This window comes from Patagioenas fasciata, chromosome 3, assembly GCF_037038585.1.
Source record: "Patagioenas fasciata isolate bPatFas1 chromosome 3, bPatFas1.hap1, whole genome shotgun sequence".
Lineage (NCBI taxonomy): Eukaryota > Metazoa > Chordata > Aves > Columbiformes > Columbidae > Patagioenas > Patagioenas fasciata.
The window spans coordinates 115,899,292-115,924,888 of record NC_092522.1 but is presented as its reverse complement, the minus strand read 5'-3'; the positions used below and the strand labels follow the sequence as shown (position 1 = coordinate 115,924,888).

Genomic DNA, 25,597 nt, shown 5'->3' with positions numbered 1-25,597 from the left:
AAAATGCTTTCCCTTGATTTAAATAAAAGCGTGATGTTGGTGAATGGAAGCAAGGAAGAGAAGTTGGTGGCTTCTATACGAGCAAGAGAAAAATATAATTTCTGATCAAATCTGGAAGTAAAGTGCACAAACTGAGAAGAACTGCAAAAGCATCAAAGGGAGAACCTGTGAGATGGCAAGCTTACGTAACAAAACTAGTGACAGGATTAGTGGATAACATCATGTTGTGTTTAGAAGATGAGGAGAAGATGACCCAGTTTTTGATTCAGGATCATCGAAGGTTATATTAGATCTTCAGGGTGATATAATTACCAGTTGATCCTTTTTTTATTCTCCTTTTTAAAAATGTCCAAACAGATTCTATAGTTGCAAATAACCAAAGTACATTATATTTTCTAGGTGTAAAGCAGCATGAGGCCACATTGACCTTGAGGTACAACAGAGACAGAAAAATTTTGACCAGTGATGTCCAGATTCCACGTGTTGATGTCGACTTTGGCACAAACTTCAGAATTACTGATGAATCCATTCCTGGGAAGAAAGCATATACCATTGTCTTGGACTTTAACAACAAGAAGATTTCTGAAGTTACTCTTACTGGCCAGATAAGGTAACATAGAAAACCACTTAGACTTTTACATTTGAATAGCATATCCGAAGGCAGAATACTTTGGAAAATTTCATCCAATTTTTGAGAAATTACTTATATAGAGAGACACATACACTTGTCATTCAAACTCTCTTTAAAAAAGTATTTTATTTGTAATCCATCATGTATACATCAAATACATACATCTAATACACCAACTGATCTTTCCTACTATGTGCATATATATATATAAAATTTGTATTACAGTTTCTTTGAGCTAGTTCTCCCATGTTTGCACATGTATGACTACAAGAATGACATTGTACTAGTGTTATTGCAGGTGTGATAATCCAAGGCTATAAACAAGGCAAGGTTTGTTCAGAGAGGTATTATCTTTTACTGGATGTGTTTGGCTCTAAAAAAAAGTTATTCCATCTCCCCATGAAGAAGTCTAATGGCACTCAATAAGCAACAAAATCAAAAATAACTGAGAGCTTCCTGTAAAAATTCCCACGCTTCATGATGAGAATATTTCCGGGAACATCTACAGGGGAGCTAACAAAAATGTTCAGCCTGCCAGGGTTTCTAAAATTGTCTGCCTCACAAGCCCATAGTGAAATGAGCTGATCACATTCTTTAATAAACCTCAATCTTCCATGGAATTCTGTGATCTTGATGGTGCCCTGGGGAGTCTTTGTCTTTGCTGTTCATGCAGAATTGCCTCTGATATCAGTGGGAGCTTTGGACAGATGTCAGGGACCTCAATTCCCTTTCATTTGCACTAACATAATAGTAGAAGTTTGCTCAAGTCAACAAAGTTACAGAGATATAAAATAAATGTGAATAGAGGAAAATTAAGCCCAGTGGCATAATATATTTTGTCAAGTGTTTTGTTTCTGTGTGATTCATGGCCACAGTCTGTACCCTTAGTAGACAATTCAGCTTGAGTAAGAAATTCAGAATTTGGTCCAGGTACAGCTTTAGCAAGACAGGTACATATTTCCACCCATTTCAATATTATGAAATTAATACAGAATTATTATTGTGTGTATCTGCACAGCAGCATTATAATAATTTATCATAGATTTCCCAAACTAACTAGCAGAAGCTGAAAACATTCATTGAATTGAAAGAGAGTTTACAAGTTCGATTCAATCTATTTTTGTAACACCTACTATTCTTTTACTACAGATTTAAATCTTCAAATTGCTCCTGAAACACAAGTGAAAAGTAGAGAAAAATGTGGTTTTTTAATTATTTTTTTCTTTATTAAGAAACCTAAGCAAACAAACAATAAAACCCCACACATTTACTTTTGGCTTTCACAGATACGCTGGAATGGAAGAGGCAATGTTAGGAGGCACCATTTCTATTCCTCGCCTGCAAACCGAACTTAAAACTGAAGCACTGGTTCATTATTCACCAACCAAAGGATATCTTCAGATGAGCTCAGCTGCAACAATTCACGGAAACTCAGTTTCAGAAAGAGTTATTTTCAGATATGGTAAGGGAGAAAATATGATCTACATGCACAACCTATGCATTTAAACATCTTGTTACATTAGTTTACAGTACATCCTTAAATAGACTAAGAATATTACTAATCCTACCATTTTCTTTTAATTTTTTTATTTTCAGATTCTGAGAAAGTTGAGCTCGAGTGGAATTCAGGTGCCAGTGCTGCTGTGAAAAAAATGTCTTCTGGCTTCCCAGTTGACTTTTCAGACTACCCAAAAACTTTAGAGAAACATGCCAATGAACTGCTGGATCGGAAAGTGGCCCATACAGATATGACACTGCGACATATTGTGTCACAATTTATTGTGGTATGTTTCAACTTACGGTAGATATTAGAGTTTGACCCCATAGCCCTGGTGAATTCTTGCCTCCCTCATGAAAGCCAAAATGTGAAATATGTATAAAAGTACTCATCATATTGAACAGGATGTAAATTTCCAACTTTATCAGATGCCTTGGGCTCAGTATATAGATAGTTACAATGGCTTTCGGATAACTTACTGGGTAGTGCTAAAACTTGTTGTTTACTTTGAAAAACGTGTCTCCTCATTTCAGGCAACCAACACCTGGCTGCAAAAGGCATCAAAAGATGTTCCTTATGCCCAGATTCTGCAAGACAAACTAAGTGGACTTCAGGAACTGAACATTCAGAAAATTAGCCTGCCTGTTATCACCATTCCTGAAGAACTTTTCCTGAAAAGGTAAGGAGAGAAATGAGGATAGTCACACAGGAAACTGAAAATAGGTATTTGTTCATATTGTTGTGTTATTTTAGTGTACTTTGTTTTATAAAACAACTGGAGTTGCTGTAAACATTAGCAGAAAATTGGAATCATAAAAAAGAATATTATGACCAGAGAGATTAAAGTATGTGGAGGAAATTATGCATGTCTTTAATACAGATTTGAGTTTATAGCGTTCACACCTGCAGTATGTGAATACATCCTGAAGTATTGTGTTATATAGTAATGAAAACCAAACAAAAATACAGCATTCCATGATTCTTACTCTAAGCCACAGAAATCATGAAGCCAGGCTTCCCATAAATTTGTGTCCTGCATCCCTACAGACCCTCTGTCTTTGGCCATAACCCTAACATACATTTCTACTTTTTCCTGTGCAGTCCTATTGGACAGTTCTTCCCATTCCCCAACACTTACTGGTTGATCTCCACAAATATATTAATAGCACCCTGACTTCTTCACAGGGTCAGACTTCATCTTCCACTTGCTCAGAGGCAACACGTGCCACAGTTGTACACATATGGACTCAATGCTTGCACTAGTTTGAGCCCATGTCCTCTACTTACAGAAAGTTTCACAGAACTTGAATGAAGGCAATTACCCTTGAGGCTTTTACCCTTCTGTCACATTTTATAGAAATCATCCAGTATGTTAAAAAATTCTAGAAAGTAGGTTTTGACAAACAAAAGGAGAGACTGGAAGGCAGATAAATAGTATATTTCTTCTGTTTCTTGGAAGTCAGACTGTATGTCAGCCCCAGAGTGGATCTAGGCTTCAAAATGCTCATGCACCTGCCAGGATTTGCTCTCATTAGGGTTCCTAACACATATTGTTCTTACCATTTAGTGTTCATATCACATTGCTACTCTGCTTGTGTGTAAGAATTCAAGGAACAGTATTGCTTGGTAGTATCTTCCGAATACACCCACTGCGATAAATAGAAACATGTCTGTATAGTTTTCCCATGAGCCAGGGAAATATTGATGGTTGAAATAAATGTAAAGGACAACAGAAGCTAGCATAAGATTGGATTACAGGAACAGATGCAGAACAGTCTTGTGTTTTGTGTCCCTTAGTGCTGTTATTCCATGTGCTATATTTCACTGTGGTAATACAAAACTGTATGCTAATTACATACATCTCTATTCCTTCCATTGTGTTACTAAACTAAGCATAAGCAAGGAAAAAATGCATTTTTTTCCTATATTCTTATCAGCAGTGCACATTATAATAATAGGAATTTTTACTGCTCTGTGATGTTGCTTTTTTAACCATTTGATGTAAAGGAAAAAATTTCAAAATTGTTTCCTTAATTTTCATTTTAAGATGTAGATCTAAAAATAAAAAAAGAAGATTTTGTAATATAAAAGACCAGTTAGGCAAACAAGAAGAGCATCTTTGCCAGCTTATTGTTCATGAACAAATTAAGGCTGAGTTTCCTCCTGTTTTGCCTTTTTGTAATTACACTTTTTCCCCACAAGCTTTTCAGCTGATGATCCATTTTTTCCAGTCCTAGCTCCTCATCAAATGGTTAGATTTTAATTTCTTTTTATTAAGAATAAAATAAGTGCTGAATATTTGGATGAAGCTTTGGAAATGCTTATAATCAGAAAGATAAATTAATTATAGTTTAGGTTCTTACAACTTCTAATGCTACTAAGACTTTTAATGCATTTCTATAAGAATACATCACTTTTTAAAGGAAGAATATAATTGCCTTTTTGTGGTACTCAGCATGCCACATTGCACAAGTGTGGCAGTGGTTTTGGAGGATTTTTTTCCTGTACGTCAGCTATTTTCATTCAAATTCCTTAATTTTGAGGATCATTTTCATAACAATACATCCTTTCATTAATGTTCATAAAGCAGTAGAAAAACAAATGCAAAATTCCTAACAGTTGTGTATTTAGCCCTTGAAGGGCTCTCTCCACCTGTGAGCTAAAGTTAGTTAAGCTCTGAACAAAGAATCAGGAACCTTTGAATTCTAATACAAGGTCTTACAGAAAGAATGAGCTTCTGGACTACTTGACCTGTGAGTCTCCCCGATTAGGAAATAAGGGGAAAAAAACATTGATAGCATTCACTGATCTCAAAAGTGCTTTCGGTAAATTCTGATAGATGAGTGCTTAAAAAATGCTGCTAATCATCACATTTGTTTCTAAACCTAAAGTCAGGACATTGATATAAACATGTAAGTTAGATCAGTATCATGGGAATAGTAGGATTAATGGACATTTCTGTATATGCTTCATGGATTTTCAGTTTCTAATAGAACCACTTTTATTTTCTAGTGAAGGCCGGATCAGATACAGCTTAAATAAGAACAATTTTCTAATTAATATCCCATTGCCATTTGGTGGAAGATCATCCCGTGACATAAGGGTGCCACAGACTGTTAAAACACCTCCTCTGGAAATGGAATCAATGGGAATAAGTGTGCCATCTCAGGAATACAGAATCCCAACATTTACTATTCCAGAATTCTACCCTGTTCGTGTGCCTTTATTTGGTGCATTAGAGCTCTCTGCAAATGTGTACAGCAACTATTACAACTGGACAGCAGCGTACACCTTGGCTAACAGCACCACAGAGAAAGCACCCAGTGTAAGAACTACGTATGCCACGAATGCTGACTCCGTTTTTGAGCTACTTTCCTACAGTGTGAAAGGTAAAAATGTGTGCTAATACTGCAATTTCATCAAAACTATTTTAATGACATTATTTTCCATGTGTCAGGTACAACACATTGATTTTCCTGTTGTTTATTTTAAAAAATTGCTATATACATTCAAATCATTTTTGCTTTGTTTTTAAATGTAGTATGTGAATCTGCTTATTCAGGCAGTAAAGATAAAGTCAGAGTAATTCAATAAAGTCTTTTAAAGCCCACATTTTCTTAGAGTTTCCCTAGTGGATAAAAAGCCCTTCAAAACTAAAGGCGTGATTCTATAAACACCTGTGTATCTGACAAATCAAGTGTTTTCAAAATCAAATGTGCAGGTGAATGTGTAGCTATGACCACAGTTTATTAATCTTTCTGGCTATATTTATATATATAATCTTTATAAATCATTTATATATGTCCATATACTGCTATAACTACACAGCAATTATTCTGAAGTCAGACTGGATAGGCCTTAAAACTGGTATTTTTAAGTTAGTTCCTCTCAAGTTGCAGTTTGAGTTCTAAAATTGCAAAAGAACAAACTAAACTCAGTCCCTTCTAATCTCCCAACCATAAATGAAGCATGATAAAGAAAACATTAAAAAGGGGGAATGTTAGATACGGGTTATTCTTGAGAGTCCACCTTCTCAATTTAAGTTTAAATAATTAAATAACTTCATGTCATTTCACATAAGTATATTTAGTAGAGTACTGTAGAGATTTAATTTAGTTATAGTTCAAAACTTTAGCCCTAAATATCAAAATAATAGCTATATTCATAGAAATATTCAAGATTTACTGAAACACTTTGGCCTTTAAAGCAAAATGGTACAATAACAGTAATCACAATTCAAGCAGTAACATCAAAGCTTAGTGGCATCAGACTTAAGGCAAAATGGTATAAATTACACCATTTTCTTTTGTCTCCTTTTCCTATTTCAGGTTCTGGAGAAGCATCATATAGTAGAAATGGATTCACCTGTGCATATGAAAATCACCTGAAGCACAGACTCTTAACATCAGTTTTTAAGCTGGCCAGGACAAAGAGTAATGAACCTAGTTCAGTTGCAAACTACACGTTATCACTTACGGCATCCAGTACTCTGGGTCCTCAGCTTTCACTTTCCGGTGATATTGTTTCTGAAAAGACAAACAACGTGAATATCAATACTGTCAAGATGGAAGGACAGCTGGAAGCGGCTTCTGTCTTTGCAAGAAGCATTTATACTCTGTCAAGCTCATACAATGAAAAGAGACGGATTTTAGAAGGAAAATCAAATCTGAAGTTGGATTCTTCTTACCTTCAGGCTACCAATCAGATATCGGGCAGATACAGTGATGACTTATTTTCCATTACTTCAGTTTCTGATGTACAAAGTGGACTATTAAAGAACACAGCTTCACTGAAGTACGAGAACAGCCAGCTGAAAATTACATCTGAAACAAATGGGAGGTATCGACACATTGCAGGTGTCAATAAACTTGAATTAATTTTGTCAAAGAAGATGGCAGCACTTCGATCTGAGTACCAAGCCACTTACAAGCAAACCCAGTGTTATGCCTTGTTTGCAGGTTCTCTCAATTCCCAGGACCTTGTTTTCAACACTGATATCTCTCTGACTGATCAAAGGAATCGAGCTGCACATAAGTCGTCACTCAATGTGAATCAGTATGGTCTCGCCAGCAGCGCAACCACAAATGTGCAGTTTAGTCCATTGACAATGCAGAGTGAAATGAATGCTAAACTTGATACTGCTGGAGGCTCCATGTCACTGTCCTCTTCTGGGCGCTATGGTAAAAACAATGCCAAATTCAATCTAGGCGGAAGAGTAAGCCTAGCAGAAATAACACTGGGAAGTGAATATCAGAGTACAGTTCTGGGTATGGACAACAAACATGTTTTAAACTTCAGAGTTAATAGAGAAGGACTCAAGTTTTCCAATAATTTGCAAGGGTCATTCAAAGAGATTAAGCTGGAGTACACAAATGACTTGAATATTCCTGGCTTATCCCTAACATTTTCTTCAAAGTTGGACAACAGCTTCAGCTTTGACAAGTTCCACAAGCACGTTTTTGACCTACAACTGCAGCCTAGCTCACTTACAGCTAAACTGAGCAATAATATGAAATTCACCAAAACGGAAGTTTCCAACAAAGCAGAACTTCAACTCGAACCTCTGAAGCTGAACTTGGGTGGCAACATCAGAGCAGCCTACGGAGCAGACGAAATAAGGCATAGCTACACCATTACATCTGAATACCTGGTTGTAAACTTTAAAACAGATACAGTCGCAAATGTTCAAGGTGCAGCAGTGAGCCACAGAGTCAGTCTGAATGTGGCAGGACTTGCTTCCTCACTTACTATGAACACAAACTGTGATTCCAAATCTCTCCGTTTCAGCAATACTCTGCGTTCCACTATGGCCCCCTTTGCTATCACTGCTGACATACATACCAACGGTAATGGAAAGCTGATCGCTATGGGTGAACACACCGGAGACCTCTACAGCAAATTCCTGTTTGAAGCAGAGCCTCTTGCTTTCACTTTCTCCCATGATTACAGAGGATCTAGTAGCCATAGTTTGACATCCAGAGGAAAATACACTACCCTGCTTGATAGCAAAGTTCATATGCTTTTCACTCCATCGGAGCAGTCAAGTGCTTGGAAATTGAAAAGTCAGCTAAACAATAATGTATATTCTCAAGATCTCAGTGCTTATAATGATGCAGAAAAGACTGGTGTGGAACTTAGTGGAAAAGCTTTGGCAGATTTCTCTGTATTGGATACATCAGTAACTCTACCATTTGCATCTGGACAAGTTAATTTAATTGATGCATTGGGCCTCAGGGGCAGTGTGTCAGAGCCTCAAGAATTCAGCATCTCTGGCTTCGTGAAATACGACAAAAATAAAGATATGCATGTCATTTACCTACCATTCTTGGAACATTTGCCAGTTTACTTTGAACAAATCAGGGGCACCATTCTATCCACACTGCAGGCTATACAGAGTTACCTGAAAAACATTAACATAGAACAACAAATGAAAAAATACAAGGCAACTTTGGATAAACTCCCACAGCACATTAATGATTATATGGACAAACTAGACATGAAAGGCAGAGTTAGCAGCATGAAAAATAATTTGGTTGCTTTTACAAAGGACTACAGAATAACATCTGATGATCTCCAAATCATGCTGGAAAAAGCCATGGGCAATCTTCAAGAAATACTGTCTCAGCTGCAGGTCTATCTGATGCAAATTGAGCAATACATCAAAGATCATTATCAGCAATATGACCTTAAAACACTTCTTGCACAGCTTCTTGACCAAATAGTTGAAAAAGTGACAGCTCTAGATAACAAATATAAAATAAGAATGACTGTACTTGACACAATTCAAAAATTGCAAATTTTTTTTCGCCAATATTATCCTAGCAAAATTGGAAGCAGCACTTTGGCTTGGATTAAAAATGTAGATGACAAGTACCAGATTACAGCTAGGATACAGGAAAACCTAGAGCAACTCAAGGTTCAGATTCAGAATATTGACGTCAGACACATTGCAGAAAATCTGAAACAGCAGATTAAAATGTTTGATGCTAAAGAAGTTTTAGAAAAATTGAAGCTTTCATTACCAATTGAAAAAATTAACACAGTTCTTGAACAAATCAAAGACTTTATTCTAAATTTGATGGAAGAGTATGAAGTGCCTGAGAAGATCAGTGCTTTCCGAGGTAATATACACAAATTGATTGTAAAATATGAAATAGATAAGCAGATTTTTTTTTTAATGGACAGAATTATAGAACTGCTTAACCAGTACAGAATAAAAGAAACTGCCCAGAAACTGATCGTCTACCTGAAAAATATTGATGTGAAGTCCTGCTTTGATAAAGTTATTGTTTTTATTGATGATGCTATCAAGAAAGTGCAGAACTTTGATTATGAAATTATGATAAAGGAAGTAAACAAGTTCCTTGATATGGTTATAAAGAAGCTCAAGTCCTTTGACTATAACCAATTTGTTGATGACACAAATAAAAAAATCCGAGAAGTGACCCAGAAAATAAATGAGGAACTTAGAAATCTAGAACTTCCACAGAAAGCAGAAGCACTGAAACAGTATTTGAGAGATTTCAGAGCTGTGATTTCAAAATACATGGAACAACTAAAGGACACCAAGCTTGCTGCAATAATTAACTGGTTCAAGGAGCTCATAAACTCAACAACATTTGCTAATCTCAAGGCCAAGGTAAATGAACATCTGGAAGACCTGCGAGAGAGGATTTCTGAATTGGATATTTCCTGGGAGTTCCAGTGGTGTCTTCAGAAGATAAGCCAATTCTACAATTCTGTTGTCATTTACATTTCTGACCAGTGGAACATAGCTTTTAAGAAAATCATTGCTTTGGCTGAAAAGTATGATCTAAAAAATTGGGCTGAAAATTTAAACCAGTTTGTTGAAACAGGATTTACAGTCCCTGAAATCAGAACTGTTATAGTCACTATACCTGCCTTTGAAGTTAGTCTCCGAAGTCTTCGGGAAGCAACATTTCGAACACCAGACTTCATTGTTCCGCTGACTGATCTGCATATTCCCTCCTATGAGATAAACATTAAGAGACTAAAGGACATGAAAATCTCAATGAAATTTACTACCCCAGAATTTACAGTTCTAAATACCTTTAAAGTTCCTTCCTATACAATTGACTTGAATGAGATTAAACTCCAGATTGTGAGAACAATAGACAAACTCATGTCTGGTGAATTTCAGTTACCAGCAATTGATTTGTATTTTAAAGATATGAAGATAAGAGATATGCCCTTTTCTGACATTTCTTTCCCAGAAATACAAATGCCTCAGTTTCAAATACCAGAATTATTGGTTCCAAAGCTCAGTCTAAATGACTTCCAGATTGCTGACCTGAAGATACCAGAGTTCCAGCTCCCACATATCCCACATACTGTGACTGTCCCTACATTTGGCAAATTGTCTGGTGCTTTCAGAGTCACCTCTCCATTCTTTACACTGTCTACACAAGCTGGGGTTCATAATACTACAACATCTGCAAACAGTCCAGAATTTGTGACCTCCATTTCAGCTCAAACAACATCCAAATTAGACTTCTTAGTTTTCAGTGTTATTGCAGATTCACGTCTCTTGGCCCCTGAAATGAAGCAGCTGAACCTTAAAAATTCCATGAAGGTCAACCACAGGTTCCTTAAAGTTGATCACACCAGTGAAGTGATATTTTTAGGAACTTCAGTAGAAGGTGAAGCTGAAACTAGAGCAAACTTTTATACAAAGAAAAATTCAATAACACTACAGAATAATTTAATGGTCAAGCTGCAAAGAAAAATTTGGATGCAGAGTGGAACATCATATTCCCACAGACTGAATATTCCGCAAGCTGATTTCTCCAGCCACGCTGATCTGGTCAACAATGTGACAACAGAGATAGAAGCAGGGCACATATCATTTACCTCCACTGGTAAAGGAAACTGGAAATGTGTTTCTCCTAGCTTCTCTGATGAAGGCACTCATGATTCACATACCACTTTCAGGGTTGAGGGCGCCATTATGACATTTTCTGCTGACAACAGAATAAATGATAAGTACCTGAAAGTCAACCAAGCTATGAGGTATGAATGTGGTTTCCTAAATTATGCAACACTTCAGCTTCAGTCTGAAATTGAGTCACCACGTGTGGGACGTAGTGTTCTGAATGTGAAAGGCGCAGGACAGCTTGGAGGAATGAAAGTAGAATTAACAGGCTCTCACAATGCTCGACTCAATGGACGGATTACTGGAACTGTAAATAATGAGGTTTCATTCTTGGCACAGCCTTTTGAAATTCGTCTATTAACAAACAATAATGGAAATGTGAAAATCAGCTTGCCGATGAAATTGACTGGCAAAATTGACTTCCTGAATAACTATGGTTTTGCACTGAGTTCCTCTGTTCAGCAGGTCAGCTGGCAAACTACTGGCAGGTTCAATCAGTACAGATATTCCCATAATGTGTCTGCTGGCAACAATGATGACAGAATTGAGGCTCATGTCGAAATGAATGGAGATGCCAACCTGGACTTCCTAAGTATTCCTCTAACCATTCCTCAGCTTCAGATTCCTTACACTGGAATCAAAACTCCTCAGCTGAAAGATTATTCATTATGGGAACATGCAGGCCTGAAGGATTTATTGAAGACAACAAGACAATCCTTTGATTTAAATTTGAATGCTCAGTATGACAAAAACAAAGACATGCATGTAATCCCACTTCCTTTAGCAACAGTGCATGAAGTACTTAATAAATACATCGTTTTCTTCAACAAGTATTTTGAGAGAGGAAGAAACACCGCTTTAGATTTTCTCACAAAGTCATATAATGAAGCCAAAACAAAATTTGACAAGTACAAAATACAGACATCACTGAACAAACTACCACGGACCTTCAAGATTCCAGGATACACCATTCCAATTGTGAATATTGAGGTTTCTCCTTTTACTGCTGAGCTGCCAGCCTTTGGTTACATGCTCCCAAAAGAAATAAGCACAACAGGGTTCACAGTCCCATTTATTGGCTTTTCAGTGCCGTCTTACACACTAGTCTTACCTTCTCTGGAGCTTCCAGTCCTTCATGTTCCACAGGATCTACGCACTCTAAAACTTCCTAGATTCAGAATCAACAGCCTGTCAAACCACATCTTAATTCCTGCCATGGGAAACATTACTTATGACTTCTCATTTAAATCCAGTGTAATCACTTTGACTGCAAATGCTGGGCTATTCAATCAGTCAGACATTACTGGGCATCTCACTCTCTCATCCTCTTCTGTCATTGATGTACTGCAATTTAAGCTGGATGGTTCAACAAGTTTGACAAGAAAAAGGGGGTTGAAGCTGGCCACATCATTGTCCCTGAATAATAGCAAATTTCTAGGAGGAAATCATGACAGCACTCTTAGTCTCACAAAGAAGAACCTGGAAGCTTTAGTGGCAACAAATGTAGAAATCAACACACCAGTTTTAAAATTGAATTTCAGCCAGGAACTTTCTGGAAATACGAAGTCTAAACCCACTCTTTCCTCCGGGCTAAAATTAACGTATGATTTTAATACTACTAAATATAGCACCAGCGTTAAGGGACGAATTGCTCACAAACTTGCTTTAGACAGCCTTACATCTTACACATCAGTAGAAACTTCTACAAATGGAGATATTGATGGAGAATTTTTCACTGGTAATGCATTTTCTGGAAGTCTAGACCATGAGGCACACACCTATCTGAATGCTAATGGAGCACGGTCATCTCTCAAGCTTGATGCCCAGTCCAAAGTGGATGGACTCTGGAACAGTGAAATGAAAGAAATACTTGCAGTTGAAGCATCTACCCGTCGTGTTTATGCAGTCTGGGAGCACAATGGGAACAATTATGCACGATATACACCTCTTTTCACAACAACAGGGGCTCAGAGATGCAAAGCAACCTTCGAGCTGGCTCCTTGGGCTATATCAGCAGATCTTCGAATTCAAGCCACTCAGCCAAATTCCTTCCTGGACATAGCCTCAGTTAATCAGTTTGCCATAGTGAAAATCAGTGCTGCAAACCAGAAAGTTGGCTGGAAGGGTGAAGGCCAAATTCAGTCATTATCCCTCAGTCACGATATGCAGTTATCAAATGAAAAATCAAAGGCAAAGTTTGATATTTCTGGATCTTTGGAAGGATACATGGACTTCCTCAAAAGCATAAAGTGTCCCATTTCTGAGAAGAGCTTATGGGATATCTTGAAGCTGGACGTCACGACCAGTGCTGACAGAAAACAGTACTTAAATGGTTCAGCATCCCTCGTGTACACGAAGAGTGACGATGGTTACTTTTTCCCCATACCTGTGAACAAACTGACCGATGGCTTCACTCTCAGTATTCCTGAGTTACATCTAAAGGCTCCAAGTCCTGTTCTCAGCACTCCAGAGTTCAGAGTTCCTTTCACCACTCTCCAGGTCCCAGCATACACCATTGACTTGCGCAACATAAAAATTCCACAGACACTAAACACAATGCCATTTGATGTCAATTTACCCACCCTGCCAAAGCTAAGATTCCCCAAAGTGGATGTAGGAGCCAATTATATTACATTAGAAGAATATAAAATACCATATTTTGAGGTGACAATACCTGAATACCAAATAACTGTGTCTCAATTCACTGTTCCAAAGACTATTTCTCTTGGCAGTTTCCATGTAGATCTGGATGAAGTAGCCAATAAGATTGCAGATTTTGATCTGCCTACGGTTACAATTCCTGAGCAGAAAATTGAGATCCCCCCTCTCAAAATGTCCTTGCCTGCTGGAATTTACATCCCATCATTTGGTGCCTTGAGTGGATCTTTCAAAGTTGCTTCACCTTTGTACAATGTCACCTGGAAGACAGACTTAACAAACAAAAAGGACTCTTTTGAACAGTCCATTGACTCTACCTGCAGCTCAACATTGCAGTTCCTGGAATATGACTTGAGTGGTAAGATCTTAAAATTTTATATGCCACAATACTATATACTGGGTTTCTTCAGATTTATTTCTTTCAGAACTATGCATATGAAGGTGTTGCTCTCTATTTAGCATTGACATTTGTTTATGCTTCTTTTATCATCAGCAGCATTTTGTCATAAATTATTCTCAGAGTCTCTGTCAGTCACCATGAAGTCTACTGACCAGGCATATGTATGACTAATGTCACAGTGTGAAAAAATGTAGAAGATCTCTTTTCTTTGTGGCATCTTTTTACTTTAAATGGTGAACAACAAAACATTCCTCCACTACTTATGATAATACATGTAAAGGAGAGAAGGCAGGCTGACTTTTTATCTGATTCAGTTCGGATAAAGAAATACCTATCTTTTTCCTTAGGAACTAAGCATATTTTACTTCAAAAAATTATTTAAACTCAGAAAACTCTGGACTCCCATATAGAATTGAGTTTAAGAATTTATAATAATACTAAAAATGTACATCCGAATAAAATTCTGAACTCTCAGAAAGTTAGAATCCCCACTTATGATGTGCATAAATGCAAAATATTATATCCATGTTGTTCTAAATATAGAGGAAAACTGAATTTTAAACATTCCAGTTGAAGAAATATTTTCATATCTTTTTATTTGGGGCATTATGAGCATTCAGTTTCTTGATGCATAATTTTACATACTACTGAAACACCCCACAATTGGCCATCTAACATAAAATTGGACATTTATTTTGTATTGTTTGCTGATAAGCCCTGGAAATACATAGATTTGAAATCTTTTTCACAGCTGTTTCAAACTACAAATATGAAGAAGGCGTGTTTGTTATGAAGTCAACTGGCAGCTTTTCACATCGTGACATGAGTGCAAACTACAAGGAAGATCTTACTCTTTCGGGAATTAGGTAAAGATTCTTAATAAACAACATTGCCAGTGATGCTTTGATCTCTAATGCCCCAGATTGCTTTGCTGTGATTAATAAGAACCTGTGTAGCTACCCTGTCATTGTTGGCTGTGACTGTTTCCCTCTTGATATAGCTGCTCTCAGTATTTCTAGAATAGCTTTTCTCAGCAGTCTCATTTGAGAAAACTGCTGAGATATAAAAGCAGTAATTTATAATCAGAGTAGTTCTAGATCTGACCATCGACATAGCTGTTTGGATTTTTGTTGTATTTTTTCTTTTTTTTTTCACTGAAACCCTTTGAAGAGTAATTTTTATTCACAAATACCAGTACTAGGAATTATGGAGTTGGCCTTCTAAGTGCATGGTTTATTCTGCAAGTGTTTTGTTGAAGTATCCAAGGGATAGAAGTCTGTGAAGACAAGTACAAATGCAGGCAAAACTTACTGCCTGTATTTGTGTCAGTGGAAAAAAATGCAGTCAGCTTGTAGAAGTCTGTAGAAAGCTGACAGTGGTATAACTACAGGTTTTGCTTTGCTGTCCTAATTTAATGAAAATTCTCAACAGAGCTCAATACAGTTTTATCTTAAACAGGAAAATCGGAGTGGCGTAAAGTTTTGAATGTGTTAGGCTAACTCTAAGAAATGTGAATAGTAAAAACCTACATTTTATTTTGATGACAAAGGCTTTTTTTACATATATGCACATATATAAAACCATAAGTGGTGTTGCATTTAGACATACTGCACTGAGTTTGTGCTTCGTGCATTCCTTCATAGCTTCCTATTCACTGTTATTGTAGACTCGTGGACAACACTGCATCACTAGACATCATCAGCCCAACATTTACAGATGTCCATGTGCGTTATCAAGGGACTGACAGGAGGTTATCTGGCTCAGTATCTTCACCTTCTGCTGGGACCTTGGGCTACCTTGTTGAGATGGACACTGACGTTTTCACAGCAAAAGTTTACTACCGAACCCGGGTAAGCTTGATATTGGAAATAAAAAGCAAAAAGGTTGGGTGCGTTAAGAGGAAAAGTTTTTAGAATTTGTGTATGTTTATCTTAAGACGTAAATTACAGATCCTTTGTGCAAGCAAAAAGTATATTAGCAGTAATTACAGGTTTTGTTTCCTGCACTGGCCTTTCCATTACTAAAAGTAGCATCTGTGTGAAGAAGCTGGTTCAGCTCCTCCACACAATCAATTTTGCCCTCTCCGATGATCGAGGAAATACACCCCCTGAAAGTGATGAAAGCGCAAATCCAGTTTTAGATAAGCCACCCATCAAGTTTAATGTATACCTATCAGGCTACTTATAATTACAACAAAAGTGTCCATTCTAGGAACCAGGCTACTGGAAGAGAGCAGACCACCTATGGAGCGTCTTATTTTTTTAATCCATTAGTCTACCACAATACTTTATGTGAAGTAAAAACCTTATTAGATTTGCTAATAAAAAGTGCCATTATTATTGGCATAGTACAATAACTTCAAACTTAAAAACTTACCTTGCAAGATGATATACTAATTTAAGAATCACAAGCAACTCTTAATTCACTATTTACTACCAAACCCTGGAAAATCTGTTTCTATAAAGAGATTCTTATGCAGGGATCTTTAATTAGTCTGAGCAACTCTTTAGATTGTCTCATTGATTTAAATGATTACAAAATGAAATTTTCTAATATTTTCATATTAAGAAAATGCTTATTGAATTCACTTTAAATGATTTCAAGAATGACTAGAAGGCTTATTTTCTCAAGTACTTTGTATGCCTTATGGGACATCATAGGTGTTTTATACAAAGGAAGGGAAAATCTTATACGCAGTCAAATTTTAAAAAAGACCAGACTAAGTTATGTTCTAGGCCTGCTGTTCAAAGAGGCACAAAGTAGCTTGATAGAAAATAATTTGTCCTAAAATAAGCTTTCGAGATGAAAACAAACATGCAGTATACAAAAAATTGTAGTATGTGTGTCCTAATATATGGTAAAATTAAAGAAGCAAAATTAAACTATTGAAATACATTCATAAATAATATCAGATTTGTTTTATATACAAGCTAACATTTTATTATACTATTTTATATTTTCAGTCTGCTCCTCAGAAGGACATTGACATATTAAAAAGTGAGATATCCTTCGAGAAACCTGACCTGATTCAAATGAAGTTCAGCTGGAAACAGGACGCTGCCAAAGACTTGCTGCTGGGTCTAAAAGAAAAAGTACCTAAAATTACATATTCAGTCTACAGGTACGTTAATCGGTATCATAAGGAGCATATGGGACTGGAAATTAGTGCTGCCACCTTAAAGATGAAGAATATAATGCAGAATAATGCTGACAAAGCATACACATTTGCTGTAAAACAAATAGATCAAATAGATGCTCAGCTTCGCACAGCTGCCAATGAGGCCTCTGACAAATATCAGGAGATGAAGGTCAAAGCTAAACATCTGTATCAAGAAGCAGCAGATCAAGCTGAACAGTTTGACTATGAAAGCATAAAAGCAAAGCTTTTGGATGCTACAATTGACATAATAGAAGAGTACCATAAGAGAATAAAACACCTAATTGACTCAGCCATTGAATTCCTGAAAACCACAAAATTCCAGGTCCCTGGACTGTCTGAAAAATACACTGGTGAAGAAATATACCTTATGGCTACAGAGAAGGTAGCAAAAAATGCTGATTTATGCCTTTCAAAACTCCAGGAGTACTTTGATGCCCTGATTGCAGCTATCAATGAGATGGAAGTCAGAGTTCCTGCTTCTGAAACAATTCTAAGAGGTCGTAATGTGCTTGATCGAATTAAAGAAATGCTGAAACATTTGCAGGAAAAAGTCAGGCAGACATTTGCTACCCTCCAGGAAGCTGATTTTGCAGGAAGGCTTAAGCAACTGAAACAAATAGTGCAACAAGTTTTTCAGAAGGTAGAAGAAATGGTAAGAAGCTTGCAATCCAAAAATTTGGGAGACATCAAAGTCCAAATGCAACAGCTATACAAAGATGCAGTGGCATCAGACTACGCACAGAAACTGAGATCCTTGGCAGAAGATATTAAAAAATACATTTCTCAGTTTAAAGATTTCAGCCAGAAGACATTCCAGGACCTTTCAGAAAAGCTGCGCCAGCTGCTCCTCTACGTAAAGGCATTGCGGGAGGAATATTTTGCACTTGGATGGTCAGCGAAATACTATGAAGTGGAAGATAAGGTGCTAGGATGGCTGAAGAATCTAATAGATACACTAGTGGATTGGCACAACAAGTATGTTGGAGATCTTGCAGACTCGGTTACACGTCTGACAGACCAAGTAAGAGAATTGGTGAAAAACTACAGGCAGGAATATTATGACCTTATAACTGATATTGAAGGAAAAGGAAAACAGAAGATCATGGAACTCTCTGCTGCTACTCAGGAAAAAATCCGATATTGGTCTGCAGCTGCTAAAAGGAAAATCAATGAACATAACAAGCAACTCAAAGAAAAACTTCAGGAGATCTATGGGCAGCTTAGTCATTCCCAAGAAAAGCTAATCAGTGAGGTCAAAAGGTTAATTGATTTAACTATAGAAAGTTACTCTGCATTCCTGCAATATATCTCAGAGCTTCTTCATTGGTTAGAGCAAATAACAGGTGAGAGCATAAAGCCGTATATAGCTATTCGTCAAGGAGAGCTTAGAATAGATGTGCCCAAGCCATTTGACTGGCAGTCCATTTACCAAATGCCCCAAAAAAGCAGAGAGGCACTCAGAAATAAAGTGGAACTTACACGCACACTGATTCAGCAAGGCATTGAGCAAGGCTCCAGGAAATGGGAAGAAATGCAAAGATTCATTGATGAACAACTTGCCATTGAGCAACTGAGCCTTCAGCAGATTATGGAAAATATACAGCAGCGCATGAAGACCTGAATAGACATGCAGAAGAGGAAAAGTAACAAGTTTGTACCACAATGTATTTAAAAATATCAGCAATCAGCTTCAGGTAGATACTGTTTGAATCTGAATTTGTAAATGAAAACTGAATAATCTACACTAGGTTATTTTAATAAGCTTAATAAGCCAATAAATGAGTTCTTTACTACATTTTTGTGTCATTCATTGCAGCTACTTTTACTTGGACCATAGGGCTTAATCCAGCAATTGTCAAGGTCAATGGGAAGTCTTTGCTATGATTTCACTGTATGTTGGATCAAGCCAGTAATGTGCAATACATATTGTAAGCAGTCACAAAAGCTATTGAATACACAGAATAAACAGGTTTTAACATAAAAAGGTCACATTCACAAGCCAGCTGAAGAACAACTTGGAAACACATCTATTTTTCAACATAGAAATGCCTTCAACAGAAAAGACTGGGAGAAAAAGAAGATGAAGAGAGCATGTAAAAAAAAATGAAGAAAAAAAATAATGAATTCTGGAAATGACATCAAAAAGTGAAAAAGAACATAGAAATATAAACATATATAGAAAACTGCAGATGATAATACCAATGTTCTGTTAAGAAAAATAAATTTATGCACATATCAGTTTTCGGAAAACTATGCCAAGAATTTTAGATGGGTTTTCTTTCTACTGGCTAATTTATGATTCAGAAATACAGGGTTTTCTTACCTGTTTCCCCATGATATTTCTGGTTTCACATGAAATTGTCTAACTTTTACTTACTGTGAGTTACTTAACTGTCAAAGTTTCACTGGCATCACTGGATATAATGGGACTCAAGAAGTTTTCCCCTCAGTCCCATAATGCTGAAACCTAGACTTCTTTAAATGAATTCTCAGTTTAAAGATGAATTTAAATAATGTTGAAGAAGTCACTCACAAAATAAGACTACTTTTGAGTGGAAAATGTATGGACCTGTTATGGTTTATTTTCAGCTGTTGGAATACTATATAGATAGTCCTCGAGAAAGGCATGTTTGGGCTGAAATAATGTTGCCTCTTCGAGAATAAACTCTTTAACAAACAACACTAGAAATTTTGCATAGATGTCTGTTTTGAAACAATCAGTTCATTCTGTAATATGTTTGTTGCTTGTTCGTTGATGGGAAAATAGAGAGTCCGGTTTCATCTCATGGTCTGATTAATTGCCTACATGAGGCAATGGAGCATCTGTTTACAAATACATATTACAGATACATATTTACATCACAGAGTAGCACCACACAAAGGGGAGACCCCAATGCCAGTGTTGAATTTTGCAGCAACAACACTCCCATCTCCACAGCTGGCCCACACTGATCTGGCAAGGTCTCAGAGCAAGTTGGGCTATACGACTTGGATATCTCTATTGCCAGATAATATTATTACCTGAATAAGTTTGCCAATAATGATTTTTCACCAATGAGTTACATTACATTAACCTCAAAATAAGAATCCAACAAGCACATCAATATACACGCACCTATCTAACTGTCAGCAGAGTGGGCAGCTCTTAGAATGTAAGGTAAATCCATTTTCTCTTTAGAGATTTCAGCCATCACAAATACAGCAACAATTGTCAGATAAAGAGATGGAGTAGTCCTCTGCGAACTGTAAAACAAGGATTTTACATTCTGAATAGAACTCATCTGCACATGTCACCCTGCCCGGGGGAGCCAGACGCATAAAAATCCCTGTTTACATGTCCTACTGAGTACCCCAGTAAATAGAGATGTCAGATACAGAGCCCTTTCACCTTCATTCACAAGGAAACTGAAGCCCATGGGTCATCTGATCTTTATTTGATGTCAGATTGCACAACTCATTTCCCTGAATTTCACAAATGTTTAAGCACAACCAGATTTCCAGACACTGTCTGATTCTTGCTTCCCTTCATCATGACAAATAGCCCTGTGAAACAAAGGACAATAGAAGAAATTATAAAAGTTATGGGAGAAAAGAGATTTAAAGTTTTGTTTTCTTTTGTTTTCCCCTCTATTTATTTCTGTCCATCACCCATAGTTCCTGGGAGGGTTAGAAATTCTAAAAAAGGATTTACTTATAAGGAATGGGTTAACTGAATAAAAAAGATGCCAAATAGCATAAATACTGGCTCTGTTTGGCATGAGTGAAACTTCCCAAGAGCAAACACAATAGTTTGCTCACTAATCTGTGGTTAGAGGTTAGAGGAGATTTCCAAGTCCACAGCAGCATTGCCGCCAATTGGATTAAAGCTCTCAATCCTGTAATCGATGTGACAGCCATCTTGCAGTCCTCGCACAGTTGGTTTTGGGAGGGCCTGGAAGCAGAACATTGCTCTCAAAAATGAGATCTTGCTGGAACTTTGCTCTTGTTAAATCCTGACACCAGAGAGACGATCTCAAGAACCCTCTTGAAACTCTGGCAACGTTTTGACAAAGGAAGGAGTAGTGTCTAATAGCATGTGTGCACAGGTACGTCTCACACAAGCATGTACAGCCAAGTGTAACTTTAATTCCCATTGGTTTTCCTGTTCTTTGCTTCCTGATTTGGGGTGGTTGTTTTTTGTTTGGTTGGTTGTTTTTTTCTTTCAGGTTCTGGCATATTTTAGCCTTATTTTTCACGTAATAAGTTACAGAAATGTAGACAAAACTACAATTATTCAAATTATGCTGCAATTTACTCGACTTATTAAATGTTTACAATATAATAATTTGAAATATTATTAGTTCTATTCTGGCCTCTTTTTCAGTCTAGTTTATATAATAAGGAATTCTATATTATATTTCATTAAATTGAATAGTGTGGAAGATAACAGGGAAACAGCAACTATCTAGGGCTCAGTGACACTGTTTCTTTCTTTTTTTTTTTTTCTATAGTCTTCATCATTTGAATTCTCATAAATGCCAGAGGGGTTTTTCTTTATAATTTACAGCAAGTATCAGACATAGAGCAGAACTGGTTGTAAAAGTTTAATTAAGTGAAACATTTTAACAAGAAATTCAGAGAACAATATGCCCTGCTCTAACTAAGTGATTGTAGAAATAACATTGACAAGAAACGTGTGTGTTCCTAAATGAAAAACTTTTGCAGACGTAGGACAGCAAAAATGTTCCAGAATTTTAGATTATGCAACTAACTAGAGCTGATCTTTTATTGAGTGATTTGAAAATACATGTATAATTTTCTGCGAATACACAGATTCTACACATACATCCACACCCACACACACTATATCGTGCATCATCCACCTCTGGTTCTAAATTATGTGACTGATACTTTTAGAGCAACTGTCATTATGACCTACTGATACCTTACAAAGTTTTATTGAAACATTTACTTGTTTAGTAAGTGACACCAAATTTTATATTGCTCTTCTGCTGGCAGATTTATTGCTCAGGTGAGAAACCAGAATTTATTAAAGGCCATACAGACATACAGAATTGCTTGTATTCCATTTCTACACAGCCAAATCCTGGCCCAGATGAAATAGATGGCAAAATGTCTATTGGCCTCAGCAAGAGTAGGCTTTGGCCAGTTATGTATATAACTTGAGAAGCACTTTGGGATCCTGTAGGACAAAGTCTATATTATTATCTATAAATATCTACACAAAAATATCTTTGAAAAACCATGCAGACAGGAAAATTAATCACTAACAAATTCAAGACAGACCAGAATGAAGGTTGCCTGCACAACACTGGCCAGAGCCTCTTTAAGTATTTTTACTCAATTTTACCTAGTTTCACAGAGAAAGTCTGCCAGGGCCAAGAATCCTGGGTTCTGGTTCCATGCCTTAAACATGGAAATATCCTTATACCTCTCATCACCCTTTCCCTCATTTCATTATCCATCCAAGGTACTGAGAGAAATTGGGACCTTCTAGAACAAAAGCGTATGTTGGAGGTTTGCAAGACCTGACTGGTCAAAGTCTCAAGTAACCCAGTCTGAGTTGAAGTTGTCCTTGCTTTGAGTGAGAAGTTACTCTAACAAGCTCCCAAGGTCCCTTCCAACCTGAGTTACTCCTTGATTCTCTGTGACTAAACCAGTATGGCTTTAGGTTACCTGACTTAATACGTTTGGTAAATGGCTTATGTGCAATTGGCTTCATCACCATTTTAATATGTTATTATACAAAGACATACATTTTATGGTATCCCTGTGTCTAAATGCATTGCCATTCTGATTGGAACTATGAGGCACAGGCCCTCATACCAAACTCATGCAAACACCAATTTTAATAGTCTCTGTCACTAGGTTACCATTGTATTGGCAGCACCAAACAGCACACATACTAGTGTATTTCTTATATCCACCATTCAACAGTCCAGTTAAAGGACTTCTAGATGTTTTGACTGCTGCTGAACAGGTATGATGAAGACACATTTCAATAGCAGGAAATTGAAATAGTGGGGTCAAGACAAGTTATTACAGAACATATCCATCCGTCTTTCATCTCCAGTTCAAGCAACCTGATAACCAGTCATGGCTGAACTAAGGTGAAACAGGCGTCAGGGCAAGTTTACTAGGACTCTTGAACTTCTGCCTTCAGATTGACAGTAAGATACTGCAACAGCTCTTCCACCATGTTTCTATTGCAGCTGGGTTTTTTTTCCAGGATGTAGCTTCTTCCTTAACTGTACATAAAACACACAAAACCCCTAGGAAACTGCACATTTCCCAGATATTACCTGCCAGCTATCTGACATTATTCTTTGGTATAACACATAATTTCCTTTGACCATCGATGTCTGTGATGCTCGCTTGTATCAATGCGGACCATCTTCTGCAAAAATCTCCCTTAATTTCCCTTTAATATATCTGGGTTCCAGGCCCATCAGAATTTGTAAGTCCAGAGCATTTCAAAAATGCTTCAACCTGTAGTGTTGGAAACCTTTTCTTTCACCTATTCTTGCACAAGAAGCAACACCTCACTGTTTCTCTTACTGATGAGAATGTCTCTACAGGGGTGGTGGGCCAAGGCTTGACCTTGCCTTTACCTTTACAGGAACTGATCACAAAACCATGCTATGGTTCTTACCACTTATAGTCAGACAGTGTGGTTTCGGTAGCTGTTAGGAGAATAAACAGCAACATTAGATCTTCCCAGAATGTCTGAAGAAGGATCATCTATTAGTCTGGGCATTGGCAGAGTGAGAGGATCAAGCACACTGAGCAGCAGTACAACTAACAGCTTACAGCAGTAAAAAGCTCACATGAGATGCTTACACCGTGCTTCTGTTGTGAAGATTTTGCCAGCTGTTTCCTGTAAGCAGAGACCCATGACAAGTAATAACCTCATTTTGATTTCCTAATAAATTATTTCAAGAGGACATGCTAGAAACAATCTTGAATTTATGCATAAATCTATACTGCCTTTGGGACTCAAGGAGCAAGTTCTGGTCTCTGAACAAGTGATAGGAACTAGCTCAAATGTTATATAGCCTGTAGGAAACAGGACTTGGAACAAGCCTCTATTCAGTGTCCAGTATTCCTAAAGAGGGAACTTTTGGTTGTTTCTTATTGGAGCCAAAAGCCATATGCAGTATGGATATCTGGGGGACCTGAGACTGAAGCAAGGAGTGAACCAAACGGACAGCAGCCAGACCATACAGAATGAAAATGCTCACTACATCTACTCTACAAATGGCATGGTCCAATACTTTGAGGAAGCCACCAGGGTGAGTAAGCATTATCTTAGCTGAGGAGATGCATGGGGAAAAATAACAGATGTGTAACTCTTCCAGCGCTGCCCGCCACTTATATAATAATTCTATGGAAGTGATACCTCAAGAAGCTGGGGACTCTCAGGTTTCTGGGCAATCTTGTTATTCTTACAGAGGTAACATTCTGCTCTGGTTTCTGTACAGCTTTGGCTAAGGATGGAAAGCAAATAGTCTCAAGAACATACTTTTCCCTACTAGCACTACCTCTGCCACAGTTAAGATGTATTCCAATATTGTTGCCAAGTAGAAGAAAAAAGTGATCATACACTTGCTCTTTATTTTGCAGTAGGACCTTTTCTGGTATGCTCTATGATTACAGGGCTTTATTTCTAAAAAGCTTGGTAGTGTTTTTATTCAGAACTGTTTTCTGTAGAAAGTGTTTTATGGATGCCTTTGTACTCGACTCTACTGCTGCTCTGAAAGCACTGGCAATTATAGCTCTATTGACAGGTTTTTTGTATGGACATTTTTTGTTCTGGAACCCCCAGAAATCACTCCATCTGCTAATATACAGTTTTGTCACCAGTCTCTTAAACAACCCCATATAGCACCCACCAGTATACTCTGAAATATCACTTTTTCTTTTCCTTCTGAAGCCTTCTTAATTTGTAAATCAGAGGCTAGCCTGAGAGGCTGTTAAGATCCAAAGCCAGTAACAAGATGGTATTAGACCCCTATCCTCAGGCAATCCAATCAAGCTTCTGCATTTATCCAGAAAAACCCGATTTCCCCATTAAGTACATGCTCACTCTCTCACACTTCACTATCCCATCGAGTTTGCATCACATTATGCTGCAAAAAAGGAAGAAAAGTGGAGAGGTGGTATCAGTGTCTGAAGTTATTTTAACTTATTTCAGGATTACTACCTTTGAATATTCTTAAAGAGATAGTGATTTAAAAAAAGGTCTCACAAACACCTACTACCTTTGTGTTGCGTGACACTTCAGACAGACATTTCACATTGTTACAAGGCTGTTAGTCTCGTCATAATGTTCTTTCTCCGTTGTTATTATATTGGTT

At 37.2% G+C, this 25,597-nt stretch overlaps 1 protein-coding gene across 2 annotated transcripts in view; it reads left to right on the top strand.

Moving 5' to 3' along the window:
* Positions 1-19,929, top strand: part of APOB (apolipoprotein B) — a 38,111-nt gene extending 18,182 nt beyond the window's left edge. For both annotated transcript variants that reach the window (XM_071807100.1, XM_065833844.2), the window contains 9 exons: positions 400-610; positions 1,918-2,093; positions 2,228-2,415; positions 2,663-2,808; positions 5,142-5,518; positions 6,458-14,038; positions 14,832-14,946; positions 15,747-15,930; positions 17,044-19,929. In XM_071807100.1, coding sequence (XP_071663201.1) covers positions 400-610; positions 1,918-2,093; positions 2,228-2,415; positions 2,663-2,808; positions 5,142-5,518; positions 6,458-14,038; positions 14,832-14,946; positions 15,747-15,930; positions 17,044-18,861 — 10,796 coding nt within the window. In that variant the 3' untranslated portion in view covers positions 18,862-19,929. The remainder of the gene's footprint in view (positions 1-399; positions 611-1,917; positions 2,094-2,227; positions 2,416-2,662; positions 2,809-5,141; positions 5,519-6,457; positions 14,039-14,831; positions 14,947-15,746; positions 15,931-17,043) is intronic.
* The last annotated feature ends 5,668 nt before the right edge of the window (positions 19,930-25,597 follow it).